We start from the raw sequence: 24,316 nt of genomic DNA, 5'->3' as shown, positions 1-24,316 counted from the left end.
CGCGGGCGTGCCTCGGGGGTCGCAGCCGCCCGCCCGTTCTGCCCGGCGGCGCCCCGTGCCCGAGCGCCCGGCTCGCCGGAGTCGCGGCGGGTGGCCGGTCCCGACCTCGGGGCGTCGGTCTCCGTCCTGCGGACTCCGCGGGGCCGGGCGTGGCGGGAGCCTGGCGCGCCGCAGAAGCGGGGGGGAGGCGGAGCTGGCCGTCCGCCCGCTCGCACGGGGCGGGCTCAGCGCGGTGCTTCTCCGGCCGGCTCTTCTCTTTCCGACGCGTCGCCGACGGGTACTGCGGTAAAGGTTACAGGCTGCTCGCCGGCCAGTCCCCGACAGCCAGGCCGGTCGGCGCCCTGTGCCAGCGGGCGAGTCTGCGGATGCGCGCGGGGCGCCGCGGCGGTAAGCGGTCCTCACCGCGGACTCGCTTGGCAGAGGGGCCCCGGCGGCGGCGCCCGGTTTGAGTGGCAGAGCCTCAGAGTTTCTCCCTCCCCTCCGGCTGACGCCCCGTGCGATGCGGGAGGTCGACTGCGGAGGACTGAGGATTGCTCGTGCGCCGCTCCCGCTGCGCCTTCAGGAACGAGGGTAAAATCAGCAACGCCGCGGCCTCGCAACGGCCTCGCGCGCCGGGGAGCCCAAAGGCGGCCGCCGGAGACGCTGCACCGCGGGAGGGAAGGCGCGCGGTGCCCCCTCGGGAAGCCGGGCCGCTCGAACTCTCTTCTCCTTCGCAAGCCCGACGGGGGTGCCCCCGGGAGGCCCTTGCCCGGCACCCTCCGCCCCGCGACGAACCCGCAAGTTGCCCTGACTCTTTCTGCTGCCCACTTAGTTTCCCAGTTCTCCCCTTCGCTCGCGAGCGACTCTTCTGGTCTTAAAATACTACCCTTCTATGACAGTATGTCCCAGCCATCACTGTTAATCAGATGTTTGTTTGTTTGTTTATTAAATTGGTTCCCCGCCCATCTCCCCCGAATGGGGGACTCTGGGCAGCTCACAACACGTTAAATAAAACAATAAATAACAATAAATAAATATACAATTAAAACCTATAACGATACACATTCACAAAAATAAAAGGGAAAAAATGTTCTTTGTGTTGTTGGAAATTCAGCTGGAAACAACATTTTAAAAAAAGAACTGGGGCAAAAACAGTAGTTTCAGTAAATTATACTCACCTTTTTAGCATTCCTACTGCTGTGTGTGCTTATTCAGAAGGAAGCCCCTTTACTTCAATAGGGCTAATACCCTAATGTTCAGGATTGCAGCCTTTTCAGGGAGTAGCTTTTAGGTTGTAGTTTTCACTGGTCATCTCATGCAAATAAATATAATCACAGAAAGCAAAACATATAGTACGGGTAGTCCTCGTTTTGTGACTGCCTCATTTAGCAACCATTCACAGTTACGATGGTGATGAAAAAGTAACTTTATGACCAATCTTTGCATTTACGACCTTCACAGGTCTTTAAAGCAAAGGACGGCTGAAGTAAGATCATAAGCACAATCATGTTTTCACTTAGCAACTGCTTTGCTTAACCAACGAGTTGCTGGTCCCAATTGTGATCACTAAATAAGGACTACCTGTAATTGCAATAAGGGGCTGTCAATTTGATAGAAAACTCTGACCCTGGCCATTTCCAAAATGTAGCAGAACAGGTGCTATCAAATCAGCAATTGGCATTCCCCCATTAAATCATGGCCCTTTTCTAAAAGGCCAGTGGTGATAGGGAGGCCCACCTTCACGTGCTCGCTGATAAACAAGGGCCAAGGGCCACCTAGCCAGGTGCCATGTTTCTGTAACCTCACCCTCACTTCCTGCAGGTCTCAACCTGTGTGAATCTTGACTCTTGCATTCTTGACTGTAAGGTTCAAAAATCTCCAAAGAGTTCTGGCGCTTCCTCAGATCTGTTCATTTTTCACTCCTTTTTTGGTACAAATGGACCAATTACTTTAATGGTTTCCTGCAACATAACATCCTATTAAATGAAGAATCTCTTTAATTTTGCAACATGTTACAGGAAAAGGTCAACCTGAGCTGAAAAGCAACACCATCCTTATTATTTATAATAATAAATTATTAATAAAATTTAGAAGGCGGCCCAATTCTGTAATGGCTCTGGCAGCTTAATCGCCTCTTTCCGCCGAGGTAGGAAGAGTCCCACCTGAGACCCTCTCTTTCCGCAGGGGCTCCGTGCCTATTGGTTGGAATGCCACAATGTCATAATGCCGTCTTTCTTCTGGGATTCCAAGGCTCCAGGCAGGTAATCCTCGTGTCCTTTGGGCCTCCCCCCGTGCCCCCCCTGGCTTCATCCAAATGGCTCCTATCAGGAATAACCTGAGCTTGTGCCCACCCCCGGCCACCTCACGCGCAGTCCCCTATCCCGTCAAAGGCCTGTTTTACTCCAGGTTTACAAGTCAATGCCGCAGCAGGAGGCAGCACCCTGCAACCTTGGCTGACCTCACCTTTTTTTTAAAAAAAAAAAACTAACCAGGATCAGGCCTGGTTAGTCCTTGGATGGGAGATCATTAGTAAATCCCAGGGCTGGAAGGGAGACTGGGGAGTTGAAAAAAGGTTTCTGAAAAGGGCAACGTCATGCCACTGTTTTGTCAAGAAAAATAAATCAAGGAGTTCGTGCCACTGCCGGGAGCCAAACCTGCCTTCAGGAGGCTCTTCTGCGCTTGTTCTGTTTTTACCAGATGCTGTCTGGGATCAAGCCGTTATCATGTGGCTTGTTGGCTTCAGAACCCAGAAGCTGCTGTAGTTTATAGCCAACCCATTAACAACAAACCATGGCTGAGCACAGTGTGTGAACGTAGCCAATGCCCACAGTCATGTCTGGCCAGGCCGGGTAGTTCCAGTTGCACAACCACAGTGCAGCGGGCCTTGGTGTATGAAGGCAGAGGAACCATTGCTCATGGCTAGCCGTGGAACAGGAGTTGCACGGTGGGCGCAGGCAGGGCAGATAAAGATTCCAAGTCTGCCTGCCGGAGAAGGGAACCTCAGTTAGATCCCCACAGGAACGGTGAGGATGACGGGGAGCCCACCTGCTTCCTTGCCCAAAGAACGTCAGCTGCCATCAAGCCCTGCCCTCCTGTGTAATGCCTCTTCCTGCCAGCGTCCGCCAGCCTTGACTTCAGCTGAAAGCTAAGGACTTTCAACCGAGGATCAGCCACCCCAACTGCAAGGGGCACCAGGATTTCTCCAGGAGTGTTGCTGCCGTGGACGTCCCTCTAGACTGTTGAAGCAGCTGGCTGATTATCCAGCCCACGACGGCCTCGTTCCCAGTGGGGTCGGGGGCCGGAGGTCAAGCAGAGCTAAAGCATTACCACTCAGGGATGAAAAGCCCCCCCACACACATGCCCATCAGGCCCAGGGGGAAGGGGCATTGCTTTCAGCCCTAGAAGCAGGGGCTTTTAAGCCCACTCAAGTCCCCCTGCAACCAGCCAACAGACCCTTGCAGAGCTCCTACTTCCGAGCAGGACTGGGGAGGCTGCTGCTTGTTTCTTAAAGCATCAGGTTCCTGCCTATAGGCCGACCGAAACTCATTTCACCCTCCTAACCCAGTGGCGCTGGGACTGCGGGGGGCTCAGCTCTTTCTTCGAGTCGGGGGTGGCTTCTCGTGTCTGTCCACAACAAGGCCCAGAGTCCCTCTCTGTCTTTGGAGGCGAGAATTCCCAGGTCAGCCCTGGTCTTCCCAGGACCATGTGGATCCCCAGGGCTCTGATCCTCCTCTGAATGGTCTCTGGGAAGGGTGATGTTGGGCCTGGAACACTCAGGGGGACCCTGAGCCAGGCACGTGCCAAGTCCTGGACCAAATGACTGATCTTGGATGGCACTCAGACCACCAAAAGGCTGGCAAAGCCCTTTTTCTGCTGGGGGGTGTGTGTCTGAGAAGCTGCTCCCTGCTCAAGAGTGGCCACTGCCTGGACCTGGTGAAGTGCAGGCCCTCCTCAACCCAGGGGAGAATCTGGCCGGGAAGAATGGGGGGCTGGCAAAGGCCAGTTGAAACTCCCAGGACACTTTTCTTCGGCAGAATTAAGCTGCTGATTCAGTGCTTTCCGGCTAGTGCATTTATAATGCATTCTAATCAGCTGGATTTTTTCTTTTTTCACATCAAGTCCTGGGTGGCAAGGAATAGGGCCCAATCCTCCACCGAGGGCTGGAGGGGGCTGAGGCATGAGAGGCTCTTTCACCCTTCCTGCTCCCCCTACATTTTCTGCCCCTTCTTCTCCAGATGAACGTTTTGCAGGCTGCTTTCCAACAACAGGACCTGCCCAGCTGTGACACCATGCTGAAAGGGCCTGTTCCCATTGTGCCTCAGTGGAAGGAGCTCCAGTACCAACTCAGAGAGAGGCTGAAACTGCAAAAGGTGAGGGATGTTGAACCAAGTTAAGGTTTCCTTCTTGGCACAGAGCAGGAAGGTGCTGTGTGCAGGACGGGGAACGAGAAAATGCGGGGGGAGGCAGGGTAACTATCAACCCCTAGCAGCTGCTCACAGCCAAGAAGGCCAGATTCTGACAGTCTTCTTAATCGGATCTCTTGGGAAGAGAGAGGAGAACTGGTTACAGGATCCGGGAAAGCGGATAGCACCCCATTTGAGTTTGCTGCAGTGGGGATTCTTTGATCCGCTTGCTGACCACCTTTTGGGGCGGTGGGGAGGCTGCACCTTGCTCCTCTGATGTGGAAGGAAGGAGCGTGCAGGTGTTCCAGCCGCCAGCCCGGCAGCATCTTGCAGGCCGCCACCCTCCTCCTCAGGCACCCAGCCCTCCTCCCCGGCTTCTGCCTTTCAGCCAGCACCGGCCACCGACCTCCCCAGCCCGTGCGCGGTTGCCGACTGCCTGCGGAGCGTCCTCCCTGTCTTCTCCCTCTGTGCACAGGGCTTGCCGGAAGGAACCGAAGGCACCCCCTTCCTCCTGAGCGACAGGCCCAGCATTGTTTTCCGGGACAGCTGCTTCCCCAGCCACATGCCGATCCTCTGCCCTTACACGACCGAGGGGGGGAACTTCTTTGCGTCATTCACCTGGAAGAGGGCCAGAGGGAGCAAGGTGAGGGGGGAGCGCGCCAGCTGGCCTCTGGGACAGCCCCCCTCCCCCAGCCCGAAGGGAGGCCCTCTGCTTCCTCCCCTCCAAGAGCGTTCGGAGATTCAGGGTGCTGGGTCAGACGAAGCGTCAGAGGTTGCCCGCGGGCCACGGCAAGGAGCCTCTCCTCTGGGGCACTCTGGGTCCCTGCTTGCTCAGACAAGGCCCTTCCTTGCAGCCGCGAGAAATCTCAGCCACAGCGGAGATGTGCACCAGGGCCTAGTTCCTCGCCAGTTGCGCCTGGCCTGTGCTTAAAGAGGGGTTGTGCCTGGCCCCTCCATGGCCGCCCTGGCTCTTATGCCGAGGGGCTCTCTGGGCCTGTTTTCTCCAAGCTGGCTCGGGTGGCCCTGAGCCATTGGGCCTTCCCCCTCCCCAGAGAAAGCCAGCCCTCCATGCCTCCCCCCCCCCGGTGATCCAGTAAATCAGTCCCTTCTCCTCGTGCCCAAGACACTCAGACCATCGCCACACCCTCTTTCATGCCCTTGCAGTCTGATCTCCCAGGTCCCTCTAGGAAAAATGACCTGGCAGCCCACCTCTGGACAAGGAGCTGTTCCCCCAGCCTCTCCCTGCGGGCCCACTCCAGGGAGGGTTGAGGACAGGCCTTAGCAGTCTGTCCACACAGCATCTCCCTTGGCTGTCTCACCAGCACAGCTTGTGGAATCCAAGCTGCTCTGGGTTGCACAGGGGTGGACAGGGCAGGTGGGGCGTAAACCTTTAAACAAAGAAATCTAGCTCCAAACCTAACTGCTCCCTAAATGGCCACTTTTGCTGATCCAAATTGGCTGACCCTTGTCTGCATGATCCTCGCACTTTCTTTTACCCGGCAGGTGCGTGTCTGGAGTTACAACATGGAGGATGAGACTTCAGTGACAGAGAAAGAATACCCCTTAGATGAGAACCCGGTGGTCCTCACCATTATCCATGTCCCCCATGTGCACCTCTTTGTGGCCTACTGTGATGATATTCACTTTCGCTTCTTTGGCGACCACACTCAGGACTTCAAGCTCCTCTCCAAGATGACTTCCCCCTATTCAGTCACCAGCCTGTGTTACAGCCCTGAGACACGTGAACTGGTTTCTGGTGCCATTGGTGTGGTGGTGTTTTGGACCTTTTTGATGCTGGAGGTTCCCTATATGAGTGTTACGCAGGAAGTGTATGTTGCAACTGGTGAGTTTGTGCACTTTCTCAGGGTGGAGCAGGAGCGGAGAATGCTGGTGGCCCTGTGTGAGAGCATTATTCGTGTGTATAACTACCAAACCAAAGCCCAGATCCGCACCTTCCAGGTGAGCCAAGGCGTGTCCCTCACTTGCTGTGCTGCCAATTGGCCCCAGAGTTTCCTCTATACAGGAGACTTGGCTGGTGATGTCAAGGTATGGAACTTTGATGCCGGGACCCATGTCAACCAATTCAAGGCCCACCTGAGTGCCATTAGCAGTATAATCATCCGGACTTCAGTGCACACCCTCATGACTGCATCCCTGGATGGAATGCTGAAGGAGTGGAACCTGACTACCTGTGAGCTTCTCCGGCGGGTGGACATTGGAGAGGAAGTCTTTCAGATGCAGTTCCTCAATGAGCAGACTTTCTTCCTCCGTACCCAGTATACATTCTCCATCCGTACAGTCAATAATTTCTATCAGCTTTTCAACAGAAGCAAATCAATCCTCAAGAAGTTGGTGCGGGTACAGTGTGAACCAGACAAAGCCCGCATCCTGGCCACCACTGAAGATGGAGTCATCCGATTCTTATCCCCTGTTACAGGAGAAATGCTGTTTGTTACCTGGCCCTTCCAGCTGCTAGAAAAGGCACTCGACTATGTTTATGACCCAGATCGGGAGGAACTACTGGTGACAATGGGCACAAGCGACATCTATGTGTTGGATACCACCAAGAACCCTTGCCCAGCCAAGTACATCTTGCGCACCACAGAGAGTGTGGATGACAAGGTTCTGTGTTTGGCCTACAGCCGTCTGGAGCTGGGTGGCCGTACCACCAGCTTCATCTTCAGCGGGTTCAAGAGTGGTAAGGTGCGCTCTGTCACCCAGCAGCTGTATCGTATGGGAGGTCGCAAACTCCACGATGGCAATGTGGTGGCCCTCACCAGCCTGTCAGACTCTGGGAACCTGTCTTATAATTCAAGGGAATCTTCCTACCTCTGCTCCTATGGACTTGATGAATATATAATCCTCTCAGAAGTGTTCTTAAAGAAGAACAGCCTCCTGGAGGTGGTCCCTTTGGTTGTCATTCCCAGCACCAACTGCCGGATCAACATCCTCTTGCTCATCCCTGGCTACATCTGTGTCTTGACAGAGCAGAACCGAGTCCGGCTATGGCGCCAGGCAGCCCTGGTTCCTGGCCAGAAGAACCCCTTCTGGAAGGAGACTGTGGCCATGCATTCGAGCACCATCACTTCATTTGACTACTGCCATACGCTTAGCATATTGGTGACCGGTGGCTCTGATGGCTCTGTGCGCATTTGGGACATCCTGGGAAAAATGTTGGTGGAGTTTGACACCACCCTCAAATTCAACCGAGTCTGCTTTGCCAACCAACGGGGGGACTTGGTGGTTGGCTGCAACATGAACATCTATTTCATCTCATGTGTTACATACCTACCAAGGAAGCATCTCACCATGCTGTTGACTCGCTGTGTCATGGATGACGTGGTTGAATACCCACTTCCCTTCCTTCCCCGCTTCCTCCTTAGCTTTGATATCGTTTTTGTGCCCAAGTAAGTGGACACGTTATGTTGGGGTGGGGTGACAAAAATTCTGTCTGTCTGTCTGTCTGTCTGTCTATCATCTGCAGCCTGCTGGCTTAATAGGCGTTGGGGTTTGAATTTTCTGGTGCGTTATTAATTTTTTCTGGAAAACAAATGCCTTTGCATATTCCAGGTACCTGTATGGTTTTTCTTTTCTGTGCTTTTTAATGCGTGGTTTGTTTGGTTTTTTTACCCTGACTGTAGTAGCTTTCTTCAGAAGGTGGACTGGAAACCTGCTCTTTGGCCACATCAGCTACATGCAAAATGCTTTCAATCAGTGTGATTCCACTGATATATTCAGAGGCTTGATTTTTTCACTGAAGCTCTTCTCACAAGTCGGACACTTAATGCTCTTCTCCTTGCTTGTCCCTTCAAGTGTTGGACTAGCTCAGTTCGAGCCTCAAATCCTTTCCTACGCTCCCTGCACATGAAGAACTTCATCCGTGCAGAACTTTTGGAGGGCTTAGTCCTAGATCTCAATGGGCAGGGACCTGTGGGTCTGGGAGCAAATTCACTGTCTTGCCTTTGCTTCTGATTGGGTTCTTCAGAAGCAGGAAGAGCCTCAGACCTGGTGAGTAACATTTGATGAAGATGTCAATACTTGTGGAATTGCCAGGCGAGATTTCCCTTCAGGATCAGCCATGTTTCTTCTTTGCATCACTCATGCTTCTTGTATCTATAGCCCAGCTACCCTGAATCCCCCTGTGGACATTTTCTTATGGATTTAATTCTATGTCTACATCCCAACCCAACTATTTTTTTTAATATGGAAAGTATAATTAACTTGGCTGGTCCAACTGTTGAATCTCTATTCAGAGTTTAATGTAGATTTCCTTTGCATCATAGATTTGCATAGTTTCATTTAGAGCTACCTATCTTGAGAAGATTGTTCCACTGCCCTTTGTATTTATGGTTGAACTATATAGAAATGTTTTTTTTTTTAATAAATGAGAAAGCACTCTGTAGCATTAAGTCATGAGATCTGATTGTTTTTAAATTTATGCTCAGGAGTGATCCTTGTTGACAGTAATTGATTTAACATCCTTCCTGCATGCCTGGAGGCCCTATTGTGCCAGCAGTATGGGATCCTGGCTGACATCCATTTCAAGCCACACAGCTGAGTTAGTTCATGCTTAACAGATCTCTCATCTTACTCAGGTTGGGTCTCCAGTGCTTGAATTCTTGAAAGAATTATTCAGTTTCATTGAAGAACTCCAACATAATTTGCTTCTATTTTTAATCTCATTGGCTTTTCTTCATCTGTCAATGACTATTGAGATGACATGATTTCCTTTACACAAAGCTATTAAATATGACATTGTACATACAAGAAAAGAAAATGAAAGTTGATGACATTCTGTGAAAAAAGAGGTAAGGAAGGGACCCAATCTTCTAGTTCTCATTGGACAGACAGATACAATTGGGAGCAGGTGGTCCTGAAGATACCCAGGTCCTGAGCCTTACAAGCCTTGAAATCTGATGAGCAGCATCTTGAACTGCACCCAGAAGCCAACTTGTAACCAGTGCAGCGCTCAAAGTAGTGGTGTTATATGAGCAAACAAATAGGTGCTCATAACTGCTTGAGCTGCTGCATTGCATTCTGAACCAAGTTGTCTCCAAGGGCAGCTCTTGCAGAGCGCATTGCAATAGTCCAAATGAGGGTGACTAAGTCACAAGTGACAGTGAGCAAGGCCTCCCACTCAAAGCCTGTAACTGGTACATCAGCTGTACCAAAGAGTTCTCCGAAGGCCCTCCTGGCCACAGATACCACCGGCTCTTTGAGCAGGAACTATGAGTCAAGCGGGGTCCCCAGATTGTTGCTAGTTCCGTATAGGGGATTGTAACCCCATGCAGACCTAAAGATGGACTCTCCCTGGAATTGGCTGGCCTCTGAACCCAAAGCCACTTTGCCTTGCTGGGATTAAGCCTAGACATATTCCTGCCATCCAGATCCTCACAGTCTTTGAGCACTGGGACAGCATCTCAACAGCATCAGCTGTCTGGCCTGAGATTGAAATATAACATTGAGTACCATCTGCACACTGATGATACCTGGCCCTATTCTGGGGGATAATGACCCAGCAGCTTCGTATTCATGTAAAATAGGGGCGGAGAGAATGTTGAGTCCATGACATCCCACCACTGAGGAACCTTGCATTTGATCTCCCTCCTCTGCCCCTCTTTCTTTGTGCATGGTAATGGCTGTGACCATTACATCCTCTTAAATTGTAAAATTTCTGGTGCTTAACCAAGCCTACTCCAGAGAGATCCCAGAGGCTCTGCATGGACCAGATATCCTGGGATCCTGTGTTACTGAGGGGTGATCCCCAGGGATCTACAGCTGTCTGCACCAGCTGAGTTAAACTCTCTTATCAGTCCTTATTCCTCTATTCCTTACGATCTACTCACCATCTCCTCTCTCTGTAATCAGCACCTTCTTTATACTGAAGGGATCTTCCTTGGCGTTTCTGCTTTCCTGTGAGTCGCTCCCTTTACTTTGTCCTTGCTACCGACTACATTAGAATTGTAAGGAAACATCCTCATGAAGTCAGATTAAGTTATCTTAATTGCTCCAGAGAGGTGCAGTGGGATGATGGACCCCTTTTCCTTGGAGGCATCATTGTTAGATGAGACCACAGCACTTGGAAAGAGATGCACCACAGTGGGTAGGCAGCAAGAAGACTGAGCCCAGTCCCCCTGGCACGTGACAGCTCTTTTGGCATGCCATCCTTCCCTGCCATCTGCCAGTTACCATGCTTTTAACCAAGTATTCACACACACACACACCCCAGTTTTCTCTTCCAACTCCGACCCACTCTGTGTCAGTATGCCCTTCAGGAGAGCGGCAACTGGGCCATTGCAGTGCTTGTGTGTCATCCAGATGTTGTTTCCGCTCGAGGTGCCATTTAGAAAAAGGTGGGCTAGTGGAGAGGGCTGCCAGGAAATTTGTAGGCACCCAGTTCTTTTAGTGCGGCTAGAAAAGTGATGTGTGTATCTCCATTCAAGATTGGGACTTTGAGAGCTGTTGGAAAATCAAACAGGGAGACAGTAATGCCACCTTCTCCAGTCTGGTTCCCATGTCTGGGTGGTGAATTCTGGGAGTTGTAGTCTAACACACGTAGGGGACACCAAGTGGAAATCCGCTGGTGTGATGCTTGGGAGGTGAGGCGTGTCGCGTTGCATGGTTAGAAAAAGGAGGCAACTTCTAACTCACGCAGTCCAAGCAGTTGGCTGATATTTTTCCTTTTCAAGGTACCGCCAGGTGGGCAAGCAGGCCAAGAAGTATGAGCGGCTGGAGCCCATGACCAACCACAAGGAGGTGGTGATTGAAAAGAATGTGGCCAAGGTAGTGGAGTTCATTGGCAAGGATGTGAGCGTCCTTCCTGGCCGTGATTTCTACGAGCCATCCTTGCCACTCCTGAAGGAGATGCTGCCAGGGTTTGCAGTGGAGTACCAGCTCATTCCACAGCCCAGCCTCAAGCCCTCTTTGGAGAAGAAACTTGCTTCACCACCACCTTACCGTGGCCTCCCACGGATGGTGGAGCACATCCCCTTGCTCCAGACACTGCGTTTCCGGGAGGGGCACTCCTGGCCGATCGCTCCTGATGGCTATATCCCAAATTCAGTTATCCGGGCTCAGCTGTTTCCAACAGGGACTCCTCCGGATCTCCAGTGCCCCTTGCTGTCAAGCAGGGATCCCTTGCCAAAGAGGAAGATGATGAAGATCCAGATGTCAGAGTGGGATAAATCTGAGGGGGTTCAGAAAGCTTGGAAGAAAAAAGCCCAGAAGATGAAGAAAACTCCTTCGACAACCAAGCGCCACCGGGACCTGCTGGCAGAGATTGTGACCAAGCCCTGGTTGAGGCATAAGCCCAGCGACACCAGCTTGCCCTCCGTCATGAAGGCCATTTTAAACCTCATGGATGATGTGCCCTATTCAACATACTTGCTGTGTACCTCTGCTCTCGTCCAGCTTTCGGAGTCTTACACGTTGCCAGCCACCATACAGGAAGTGGCCTTTGAGCGCCTCATCCAGGACACAAGTCACAAGGAGGTCAGGGCAAGCATGACTGGGGCCACTTTGGGGGCACATCTGGGGGGTTTCTGGCTTTGGAGAATTCCTCCGCCTTCACTGTGCATGTCCTCCTTGGAATGGCAGAGAGGAGAGGTGGGGCACCCGCAGTTGGATGTTGACTGGGTGAGAGGAGAGGAGGAGAAGGTTCAGCACAACCCACGACACACCAAAATCAGAGATTTAAGGGGAGAAACGACAAGTCTTGGTTTGCCCAAGTCTTATCCTCCCAAAGAGCTAAACTGATTTGCTTTCACAGATTCATAACAGAAGTAAACGCTGGCATCAGGAAGATATTTCACATCCCAGGTTCCAGTGGCTCAAAAACAGCTTCAGCTGTAGTGAGGATGCCTCCAAATGGCCCCAACTCCTTGGGGAAGAAGTCAAATTGCAGCAGCTTGATTTCAGGGTGGGGGTGGGGTGGGGGTGTAACAGTGGAAATGGTCTTCGAGAGGTTTTCTGCCCCTATTTTCACCTTATTTGAGGAGGGGGGAATGCACTACCAAAGCTGGCACTTCAGCAGTGCACGCTCAGGGCCCTGGGGAGCTCCATGGGGCTCACAGGACCTCTGAGACCCCATTGAGGAGGGGGAGGAGGAGGAGGAGGAGAAGGAGGCGGCAGTTCTCCCTTTCCCTCCCAACCCAGGACGGACACACAGCCAGAGCCAAGAGACAGTAGCCAGGGCCCGCCTTTGGGGTACAAACCAAATGGAGGAGGCAGGAGCAGGAGCTGCCCGCCCCCCAGTGGGTAGGCAGCTGCTTCTTGTGAGCTGCAGGCCTGGCAGCTCTCTAGCAGGTCAGACGGGAAAATTCCGGGGTGTCAGCAATGTGGGTGTCCAACCTTTCCTTCTTGCCATTGTACTACGGTGTCCAGGGCTCAGGGAAGAGGAGGGAGGGAGGGTTTAAGCTCGGCGTCCCCTGGAGGCTTCCAGAGCCGCCCTGTGGGCATTTCAAGAGGCAGAAGCTCTCAGCTTGGAATGTTCTTCCTCCTCTCAACAACACCTGCCTAAGGTTTACCCAGCACTTTGGATTTTCAAAGGGCTGTGTTGACGTGAGATGCTTGCTGATGTAGTCAGCCCTGGCTTAAATAAGCCCCTCATTCTGGGTTTGCTAACTGCCCCCTAAACATGCAGGCTGAGTTCACCCACCTTGCTAAGTCAGTGTGCCGGGAGAACAAGCCAACGGTCCAGGCACCAGTACTGTGTTGCTGCGGCTGATTGAGATTTGGACGGGGCACGAATCCTTGCAGAGGATGGCCTGAACCAGGCCCAGGTCTGGCTCTGGCCATGCCGATTCAACAACAGGCTTCTTGTTCTCTAGGCGAGGATGAGACTGGCAGCCTGGGAGGCCTTGGGGAAGATGGACCTCTTGAGTGAACAAGAGGTGGTACCGCTGGCTCGGGCCCTGCTGGATGAGAACAAGAAAGTGCGCGACCTGGCTCGTTCCTTGCTCGACTCGGTGGCTGGCATCACTGACAAATTCGTCCTGAAAAAGGAAATGCAGCGGCTGGCGGAAACCAGCTTGGAAGACATGTGAGTCCCGTCCCTGCGTGGGGGTGGGGGTGGGGGTGGGGGTGGGGCAAAAGGTATGCCCCCACTCTTTTTAGTGCATTTGGGGACCAGGCACCTCTCCTATGGCCTTGAGGGGGTTTCTGGAAGCGTCTCTTGCCAAACGTTGTAGCAGGTAATTAACCTGTGCAGTTGCTTCCCACAAGATGGCCATTAACTTGGATTTATTTATTTATTTGTTTGTGTATATTTCAAATTTGGTCACTGCCCATCTCAATAGAAAGTGACTCTGGGTGGTTTACAGTAAAAACAAGAATAAATATTAATTAAAATACAATAAAAACCATTCATACATAAATAATAATATCTTCCAAGGTGCTGCTGGTAGATAAGGATATTAACCTGCAGGAGCATCGTCGAAGCGCTAGCCACCCCCAGGTTTGGTTGCCCCTCTTCTCGCCCCACGCGAGTTGGCAGAGCCAGGTCACCCCCTTCTTGAAGGTCAAGAGAGTAGGGGCCTGCCTCACATTTGGAGGGAGGGCATTCCATAGGGTGGGGGCCACCACAGAGAAGGCTCTCCTTCTGGGTCCCACCGGTCGACGTTCTTTCGCTGACGGGGTCCGCAGCATACCCCCTCTGCTTGACCGGGTGGGACAGGTCAATATAATGCGGGTGAGGCAGTCCCTCAGGTAACCCGGTCCCATGCCACGTAGGGCTTAAAGATGATAACCAACACCTTGAATTGGACCTGGAAGCAAACTGGCACCCAATGCAGCTCCCGCAGCAAAAGTGTAACATGTGCCATCTTTGGGGCACCCAAGATTGCCCGCACGGCTGCATTTTGAAGCAGCTGTAGCTTCCGGATATTCTTCAAGGATATTTGAATTTGAAATGTATACATTCCTGGAGGACAGAGGCATCGAGGGTCCCTGGCCTTGAAGACGCACTAGGGCAGCCTCCAATTCCAGCCAGGTAGTCCTGCAAGGAACCTAGCAATGGTTATCTTCCTTTGGAGCAGGAACATTTCCCAGGGTAGGGAAGGACCCTCCATCCGGCTCCGTCACCTCACCCTTCCCACCTTTCCTTCAAGCAGGTGTATCTCTATCTCTTCTAGGACGGTGATGAGGCAGACAGAAAAGGGGGCTTTCCCTCGCAGGGTGCGTGCTGCCGGCATCATAGCAGAGTCCAAGGATGAAGCAGTACACGCCTTGACCGAAGGCGCGGAGAGGCTGATGAACTGTGTAGAGAATCAGCTGACGGCCAATCTCTTCCTAATGAGCGAGTGCCCTCTGCCAGAAGCCTCACTTGTGGGATACCCTCCCCCTTCCCGGCGCAAGCGCCTCTCTGCAAAGCCGTCAGAGGAGTACAGAGAGCCAGAAAGCCCAGAGGCAGCTCAGGCCCGGTGGCTGGGGCTCTTCGGACAGCCCCAGAAGAAAGGGGCTGAGGCTGAAGGTAAGAGCCCCCTTGTACCATGGGAGCAGTGGGGCTTCCATGCAGCCCCCACCGTGTCCTCCTGTGGGCTCTCGAGGGAACTGAGGGCAGCATCTGTGGCCACGCTCCGGGAGATGTCGGCGGGTTGCTGGGGGCATCCCAAAGCTCATGGTAATCTGGAGCGCTGGATCCTGAAGGGCGACTTCATCTAGGGTCACTATCCTGAGTAAGCATTTGCTTTGACTGGGAAGAATTCCTGCTGCTCTGGAAAAGGACATTCCTCTTCACATAAGGATTCAGTAGATGAGGTGGGTGGCCAGAAACCTATTTGGGAGGGGGGCTGCTCATGGTGATTTCAGGTCCTTTTTATGATGACTGACTTGGTGGGATTTCTACACAAAGCAAGGGCGTGTAGCCTTGCAGCCGGGCCTGGGCTCCCTCGAGCTTTCTTGGTTAGGCACCTCATTTTCTAGGAATGACTTCTGGATGCCACAGACGGAGTGGAGCTGCCTCTTCTGATTTAATTCTGGAAGGCTTTCGCAGAACGGAAAGCCATTTGGGCTTGACTCGTTTTTGTCATGGTTTCAGGGCTTTCCATCCATGTGGTTTTCCATGCCATTTCTTTATTTAACTTAAGTGTTGCTGTCCTCCTTGCTGGTAATGACCCACAAGATGCCCTTAATTTCATGGGATATGACATTTATTTATTTGTTTAATCATTAACATTATTGTGAAATATTTCTAGCCTACCTTGCATCATGGATCTTAGGACCCATCCCAACTGCCACGAGAAGTATAAAGCGAATAAACTAGGCCAAACAAAGCTCTGTTCAGGAACACTCAGAGGCTGGTGTGAAACAAGTATAGCTACCCCCTGAATTGGGGCACAGGGGCAGCATTCCATAACCAGGTGGCGGGCCTCTCTCAGTGGGGCTGGAGAAAGCCCTTTGCAGGCCGGGGGCCCTAACGTGGGTGGTGGTCTTGGGAATTGCAGGACCCTTCCTGGGCGAGCGAAGCCTGTGCTGGCTGGCTCCCAGCCCTCCCCTTTCATTTGTCTCTCCAATTGCCCCCACAGCTGGCGCTGAGGAGGCCAAGCAGCGCACCCCACAGAAGCTCCCTCGCATCCAGCAGGCCCGAGGGAAGGGGGTCACTATCCCTCTGCCCAGCGAAGCGGTCCCCTCCGAGAGCAGCAGCAGCAGCCCCAGCCAGAGCAGCCCTGGCAGCACCTCCCCCACCACAAGCAGTGCCAGCAGCAGCGCCACGTGGCGGGAGGTGCGGCGCACGAAGAAGGAGCTCCGAGGACGGGAGCAGCTGCGGCAGCCCAAGGCCCTGCGCACACCTTCCGAAGAAGCCCACAGGCTCAGGAAGGGGCGCAAGGAGCCCCAGCCCATCCTCCTGCAGCGCCGAGACACCCGCACTCAGCTGTACACGGAGATGCTGAAGAAGGCCCGGAAGGACCAGCCCGCGGTGGCTGCGCCAGCAGAAGCCAAGGTAGTGAGCAGCCTCGTGCAGGTCAAGGCCAGCCAGCCTGAGCTGCCCACGCTGCCCCCGGAGCCCCCTGGGAGGGGCAGCCTCATCGACCCGCATCGGCAGTATGGGGCTGACAAATCCAAGTGGCGCGACGACCTTTACAAGCTAATGATGCTTCGCATTGCCCCCTCGGTGGAAGGGCGCACTGCAGCAGAGGACTTCCTGGCCTCCGCCCGAATAGCCCTCACTGGCCAGACTGTGTCCTGGGAGGCCTTGGCCAGCCTCAACCGGGCCTTCCTCGCCTCCCAGGAGAGGATGGCCGCAGAGGCCCCCGGCTGGAAGCAATATATGGACAACTTCCTGAAGGCTTCACTGAAGGAGTCCTGGCTCCAGCCTTCCGTGGAGAGCTTGGAGACGGTCGTGGCTGTGAGGACAGCCGCTGACCTGCTCAGCAGCTCAGAGACGGATGTTCTGAGCCCCGACCTCAGCCAGGAGGAGGGAGGCGAGGGCGAGGAAGCTGCGGAGGGAAGGGTGGCAAAGAAGAAGAAGAAGAGGCTCGAGCAGCCTGGAGCAAAAGCGGGCAAGGCACCCAAAGTGGCCTCTGAAAAGGAGGGGAGGCGGGCTGCGAAGCAGGCCGAGAGGTGGGCTGCGAGGACGGAAGAGTTTGCCCAACGGAAGGAGCAGGAGTCGGTGGTTGGGAGTAAAGAGCGGGGGCTCGCCCAGAGCAAAGAGGAATTGCCTCCCAGGGGAAAAGAAGGGGAGCCCACCCCGGGTAAAGAAGGGGAGCTCCCCCGAGGCAGAGTACGGGAGCCCATCAGGCTGAAAGAACGGGAGGCCCCTGAAAGGGAGGACAAAGAAGTGACCAAGCGGAAGGCCGGACGACCTGCTGGCCAGGAAAAGGTGGGGAGGAGGGGGGAGGAGGAGGAGGAGGAGGAGGAGGAGGAGCTGCCCGGCAAGAAAGAGCTGAAGGAGAAGGCCCTCCTGACGGATGCCGAGAGGATGCTGCTGGCACAGGTGTCGGAGGGCACACTGGCTGACATGCGGGCAGAAGGCAAGGCCAGAATGTTAGATGAACTGAAGGCAAGAGCTCTGGTGGAAGCAGAGAGGACCGCCCTGGAAGAGGTGAAAGGGAGAGCCCTGGCCGAAGCTCGCGAGATAGCCCTGGCCGAGGCCAGAGACCGGGCACTGCTCGCGGCCCGAAAGAAGGCCCTGGCCGAAGCTTGGGAGAAGGTGCTGGCAGAAGCACATCAGAAGGCGCTGGAGGAGGTGATGGAGAGGGCACTGCAAGAGGCGCAGGAGATCGTCCAGGCCGAAGGGCTGGAGGGGAAAATGGCAGAGGAGAGGGTACAAGAACTGGCCTTGGCAATCGCCAAGGAGCTGGCCAAGGACAGGGCCAAGGAACTGGCCGCGTCCACCAAACTCGAACCAGATGAGGCAAGGGTTTTGGAGCTGGCCGAGGAAGAGCCCATAGAAATAGACGAGATGGCGCTTCTGGGGCTAGCGGAGGCAAGGGCCCAGGAACTGGCCAAGGCAAGGGCCCAGGAACTGGCCGAAGCGGCGACGCTGGAGGTGCCCGAGGAAAGGCTCACGGAGCTGGCTGAGGTAAGAGCCCAGCTCCTGGCCCAGGCAAAACAGATGGAGAAGGAGCTGGAGCTGGAGGAAGAAGAGCGGGCAGAGAGCAGGAGTGCATTTTTCTTTGACGGAGGGCCAATGGGCTCCCTGGAGGCCCTCGACGACGAGAGCTTTTGGTTCCTCTCCGAAGACGAAAGGGACGCCCTGGTGACCATGTGGGAGATGGACCTGGCTCCGGAGTCAGAGCCTGAGCTGACCGACCTGGCCCAGCTGTTCCTGGAAATCCTGACTGAACCGGAGAAGCTGCAGAGGAAGGATTCTTCCACCTTTCAGCAGCTCTTCCGAGTGGCGTCCCTGCTCCGGGTCACCTCAACAGCAGACATCCAGGAGCTGGCTGAAGCTCTGCTCCAGAAAGCTGAGGAACTGCTAAAGGAAGCTGAGGAGAGGCCAGAGTCCTTGTCTGAAGAAGAAGGGTCGGTGTTTGCCCGTCTCAGGAAAGCGGTGGAGGCCCATAAGCCCTGGAGCACCAGCCCCCAGCAGTTGGCTGCCCAGATGAAGAAGCTCCTGAAGTCCGCCCTGGCTGTGCTGCAGGCCAGGAACCTGAAGAGAAGGCTGGCCAGCGCTGCCCAGCGGAAGGCTTGGCAGCAGAAGGCCGAGAAGGACTGGGAGCGGGATGAGGGCCGGGGCCGGGGCCTGGGGCTGGGCCGGAGGGCCTGGGCAGCCAAGAAGCTCAAGCAGGCCTTTGGGAAGATCCAGGCTGAGCAGGAGAGGGCTCGGCGGGACAGGCTCGAGCAGCAGCGAAGGGAGAGGCACCTCAAGTTCAGGTCACGGCCCATTGTCTTGGGCTTCCCCGAGGGGGCAGACCAGGGGAGGGACAAGGAGAGGGGGCCAGGGGTAGGGAAGGAGGCGGAGGAGGAGGAGGAGTGGGGAGAGGGAGAGGGTATGGAGGAGGGCAGGAGGAGAAAGTCCGTGGCAAAGGAAAAGGCAAGGAGGGACCGTGGGAAGCTGACGTGGTCCATGGGCCAACAGTGGGAGAAGGCCTGGCACGCCATCCTGCAGATGGAGGATGAGCTGGCCCCAGCCTTGGCGGTTCCCCGGCCCAAGCGGTACCGCCTGCCCAAGGACGCTCTGTACAAGACGACCAAGCCCACCTTACGTCTCCATCGGAGAATGCTCAGGCGAGGGGGCCGGCAGCACATCTTCCGCCTGGACGATGGCAAGGGGGTGGACTGGGAGAGGTTTATGGAGCTCTTCCAGTCCATTGTGTCCATGAAGGAGGAGGGAGTGGAGCCGGCCACTTGGCAGGAGCAGGCTTCCAAGTTGCTCGACCTCTACGGCATGAGCAACCCGCTGATCCGGGCCATGATCCAACAGCTCTTGGTGGGTGACAATCGCCAGCGCAAATATGTCACGAGCAACCGCCTGAAGCTGAAGACGGCGCAGGCTAACCTGGGCCAAAGGATTCTCTACGAGATGATCGTTCACTCCGCTCGGCTTCGGCCTCCGCAACCCTCCTTCCACCACGTCATCCCACTCAGCTACCAAAACAATGTGCACCCCTTCAAGATGCAAGGAGTTGCCCATTTCGGCCCCCTCTACCTCAAGTGGAAGACCTTCTTCTCCAAGGGGAAGGTGCCCAAGTTGAGCCTGTACGTGTATTCGCACCGCTTTCTCCTCCCAAACAGGAGCTGATGCCGCACGGAGTCCGTCTTTCCTACTGCCCCGCCTTGTTTGCTGTGTTCTGTTTTTTCTTTCTTTTTTTCTGAGAATAGTATCAGGGATTTGTGAGATGTTTGGGGGGAGGGCGATTTAAGGAAACTGGAATAAATTAGCTCTTGAGGCCATCTGTCTTGATCATTGTTTTAAGTACCTTTGATTATTTAAGTGTTAATGCACGGCACCGAGCGTATCCCAAGTTTCTCTCCGGGGTTTCCCTGTCCCCAAAGGCAGTGCGGTTCCCTGCTTTTTGGCCCTATCGACCCTCCCAGGCAGCCCTTTGCTCAACCCCCCCGGGGATCCAGGGGTCCCAGTGTAAGGACAGTGGCCTCCTCTTCCCATTTCATCTCTGGGTTTCCCTGGCTATGCCAGGGGATGGAGAAGGGTGAATGCAGCCAAGAGCAGAAGGTCAAGGAGTCCTACTCTGGAGTCCCCGACTAAAGCACAGAGCGAGGCCGGGTGACCGTAAAGCTCACGGAAATGCACCAGGCTTGAGCAAAGCGTCCCAATTCCCGAAGGCAGAAGCCATGAGAGACTCCGTGGGCACCTCCTGGCCGTTGCACCCCCGCCAAACCATGGGGGCTGAGAGGTGCCAGCAGGCCTTCTTCGGGCAAGAGGATGTTTGGAAGGTGCGCTTAACATGGGGACGCTATCAAAATGGGCTTGTCCTCTGACAGTCCTTCCCACCCCTTCCCACTGTGCTGCTGCTGCTGCTGCTGCTGCTGCTGCTGCTGCTGCTGCTGCTGCTGCTGCTGCTATGAATGTGAATAAATGAATATGAATGGCTATGAATGTGGGTGTGGATGAAGGGGCTGTTGGGGGGTGTCGGTTCTTATTGTATCAGCCTTGACATGTTAGCATCTCTCACAGTGGGCATGTGCCTTTCACCGAAATACAGGGAAGCCAGACAGAGCCTCCCCACCCCACTGGGCAAGAGGGGAGATGCATGTTGGACCCAGCCCCTCAGCCTTTCCCCTGGTCCTAATCCCCACCTTCCTCCTCCTCCTCCTCTCTAAGACAGTCACTTACAGCCCAAGGCCATTTGGGGGTGAGGACCCTGCCCAGCTTGCTGCCAGCCCATCCTCCCCCCTCTGGGGATACCTGCTGTCAATCCAACGCCCCACATCCTTCTTACCCAGGGTGCTGCTGACCTGGAGGGCCCAGCCAGGGAAGCCAGAACTGGGCCCTGTGTGCCTCCCCCCGCCTGTTTATTTGTTCTGTGCTGGTGTAGGCTGCCTTTGGTCTCAGAGCTTGCATTCCATGATGGGGTACCACAAAAGAGTGCCCACGGGCACACAGGAAGAAGCCTCCCCACAGATTGTGCTGTCATTTGTAGGACTAGCTTGTCCTCCAGGGACAAGATTATATTTTCTTTCTGCAATTAATAAATATTACAACATATACACTGAAGAAGTAACAGGCTTCATCTTCCTGGGCTTGACATTCACAGGGATGGTGATTGCAGCCATGAAATAAAGCAATTTTAGAAGCCTGGCGTTTGCTGCTCTGAACCATCGGCCTCCTGGACTCTTTCTTTTTTAGTAATTGTTTTGTACAGGTTTTAGGTTTTATGTAATTGTATTTTTATTTATTGTTTTAATGAGTTGTGAGCCGCTCAGTCCCCCATTAGGGGGAGATGGGCAGGGATAAATTTAATAAAGAAATAAATAAAATTTCTGCTGCTTGGGAGAAAGACTAGGACAGTTCTAGGCAAAATAAGTGTACAGACATCACGCTGCGCATAAAGGTAGATTATGGTTATCATTATTATGGTTTTCCCAATTGTAACACACGGCTGTTGAAGCAGGACCATCAGAAAGGCTGAGTGAAGAAAAATCAATGCCTTTGAGTTGTGTTACTGGAGAAAAAGTTGAGAATATCTTGGACTGCAGGAAGAGCAAATCTTGTGTCTCTAGAAACTGCACTGGGCATGGAGGTCTGAAGATGGTGCCAGAAAACCAAAACCTGGGACCTTTATGTTGCTGCTTATAGCAGATCAGCAAATTGAGGGGCATGGCCGTGGTGACAGGAGGCAGCGAGCAGAATGCAACGTTTTTTACATTCATGCTTCCAAACTGAATGTGGGATTCCTAAACGTTCATGTGGAAGGGCATGGATATCTTCTCTATTTTGGATTAACAGAGTTGTTCATGTGAGATTATTCTTGTCTTCCTAAAATAACCAAATGAGTTCTACATGGCACACTGCTATACATTTATCCGTTTTTTCAAAGCATCACACATTAACATTTGAGAATTACATTCTATTTGCAAGGAAACACATACAGATAATTTTGCAGGGATTTCAGCACCAAATGAAATAGAAGAGCAAGCTGTTGTTGTTGTTTAGTCGTTAAGTCGTGTCCGACTCTTCGTGACCCCATGAACCATATTGCGCCAGGCCTTCCTGTCCTTCACTGCCTCCCTGAGTTTGCTCAGTTTCATGCTCATTGCTTCAGTGATGCTATCTAACCATCTCATCCTCTGCCGTCCTCTTCTCCTTTTGCCTTCAATCTTTCCCAGCATCAGGGTCTTCTCCAAAGAGATCTCTCTTCGCATTAGGTGACCAAAGTATCTGAGCTTGAGCTTCATTATTGATCCTTCCAATGAGCAATCAGGGTTGATTTCCTTTAAGATTGACTGGTTTGACCTCCTAGCAGTCCAGGGGATTCTCAAGAGTCTTCTCCAGCACCACAGTTCAAAGGCATCAATTCTTTGGCGCTCGGCCTTTTTTATGGTCCAGCTCTCACAGCCATACATTACTACTGGAAGAGCAAGCTGAGACAGCCCCAAATCTGCTGAATAAAGGCCACAGATTACTTTTAGGGTAGATCACCATCTCTCCAGATGAAATTTTAAGGCACTGCCTTTCTCTGACAATTGCACACCATTCCTGGCTAAAAGATTCCTTTGCAAGAAACAGACGAAACTTGAGAAATTCAGAGGCTCAACAACTATTCTGACTGAAAAACCCATAAAAAAATCTCCCGCGGCAGATCACGGAAGCCAACGGCAAAGCCTGCTGCCTGACGAAACGCTGAGGGCCAGCGGCACCTGCGGGCCAAGAAGCTGCTCCTCCCCAGCCACTTCAGCCGAGAACAGGAGTTCAGCCACAACGCGCTGCACCTTGAGCGTGTTGCTGAGGAGGAGGAAGACAAAGAAACGGGGGATCCGGAAGACACGTAAGAACAGAATCTACTCGATAATCTGTTAAATAAGCTTAGATCCTTTACTGTTCGGATGAAAGTCACAGTACTGCTTTTTTTTTTTTCATTTACACTGTACCGATTATTGGTGTGGATATTTACACATTACTTGGATATTAACAGTTACCTGCAGTTTTTAAAATTGTGTAAGAGATTCAGTCACATAAAACTAACTGAAATATTGAAAATTCTTGCCTAACAAATGTACTCCTATTTCATTCTATGATATTTGCAAATTCCCTGTCCTCTCCCTTTGTCTTCTTTTTCTCTTGGCCTGTTTTCCTCTTTTCTTGTCTGCATTTTTTCTTCCTTTCCTTTCCTTTCTCAACCATGCTGAACGCACGAACGAAAGGAAGTATGGGCCTGGTACTCGCCTCCTCCCTCCCATCCCAAGGGCCTGCAGCCACCCTCTCTCTGGAAACCCAGGGGCTCACAGGGGCAGCATCAGGGTCCGGCGAGGCTCCCAGAGAGGAGCGCTGCTGTGACTGCCGCCTTCCTTACACATGGAAGAAGAAGCCTTAAGAACACAGAAGAGCAGCTGCCGCGGGATCAGGCCCTCCCACCCTCTGGTCTTAACCAGCCCCAGGTTTCAATGCAGAAAGCGTGGTTGTCACTGGCTGGAAGAGCCCTGTCTGGTCTTCGGGACTTGCGCCTTCCAAGACCTGAGAGACAGTGGCATGCTGCGTGCCCCCAGCGGTTTGCCCGCTTCTCCGAGGTAGCTCCAGGAGACCCGCATCTGAGCCACTGGCACAGTCTGTCCTGCAGATCTCCTTGGAGGTCGTTCTGCTCAAACAACTCAGAAGGCATCCTTTTGCTTGGAGGAGGGGGGACCTTCCAAACCACTAATCAAAGGGGGGGGGGACTGCAGCTGAGACCTCCTAAAACTTGCAGACCACCTGCCAACCTTCCCAAATGCCAACAGAATTCTCATCATTGCAAGGGGAAGGGGTGCAAGATCATGCTGGCAGCTCCTGGTTCAAAAATAGTGGTTCTTGCCATGTTCCTAATGGGCATCTTAGACAAATGTTGCGCTGCAACCCACTTCGGATTGGTGAGGAGAAAAGTGGCGGCTACAGGGGAGAAATAACAGGCAGTCCGCTGCCCTTGGGAAGCAAACTAGCGCGAGAGGACCGGGCAGGTCGTGGGCCAATGCCCGCTACGCCCCGGGGGCAAGACAGGTCTACGCACCGGCATGAACCGGCGCCTGCCACTGGACAGGAAGACCCCCCCCCCGCAATCCGCGGCGGGGCGGGGGGCGCAGGTGCTGCCCGGTCTCCATTCGGGAGGGCCGCCGCCGTGGAAACTACGAATCCCAGCATGCCCAAGCCTCCCTTCCTCTTCCCCCCCGCTGGTCCCCAGCCTGCCCGGCCGTCCTCGCACAGCTGACAGATTTAGCGGCCGCTGCACAGGGGAAAAGGGGCGGGGGGGAGAACGTCAGGGAGGCGGGGGCTGCGGGACGGGCAGGGAGGACGCGCGCCCGCGAGAGAGAGAGAGAGCGAGCGAGCGAGCGAGCGAGCGCAGCAG

General features: G+C 53.8%; 1 protein-coding gene across 1 annotated transcript; it reads left to right on the top strand.

Annotated features, from left to right (window-relative positions):
- The first annotated feature begins 26 nt into the window (after positions 1-26).
- On the top strand, positions 27-19,707 carry WDR87 (WD repeat domain 87). Its single transcript, XM_088139620.1, has 9 exons — positions 27-570; positions 2,164-2,240; positions 4,215-4,349; positions 4,858-5,025; positions 5,886-7,789; positions 11,072-11,873; positions 13,211-13,422; positions 14,513-14,850; positions 15,905-19,707. The coding sequence occupies exons 2-9, from the start codon at positions 2,187-2,189 to the stop codon at positions 19,561-19,563; spliced, it is 7,272 nt and encodes a 2,423-aa protein (XP_087995746.1). The 5' UTR covers positions 27-570; positions 2,164-2,186; the 3' UTR covers positions 19,564-19,707.
- Positions 19,708-24,316: the final 4,609 nt, after the last annotated feature.

This window comes from Python bivittatus, unplaced genomic scaffold (assembly GCF_059951505.1).
Source record: "Python bivittatus isolate LINGU-HERP-01145 unplaced genomic scaffold, Pbiv_v1 ctg000310_np1212, whole genome shotgun sequence".
NCBI classification, from domain to species: Eukaryota; Metazoa; Chordata; class Lepidosauria; order Squamata; family Pythonidae; genus Python; species Python bivittatus.
This window is presented reverse-complemented; position numbering and strand designations above follow the sequence as displayed.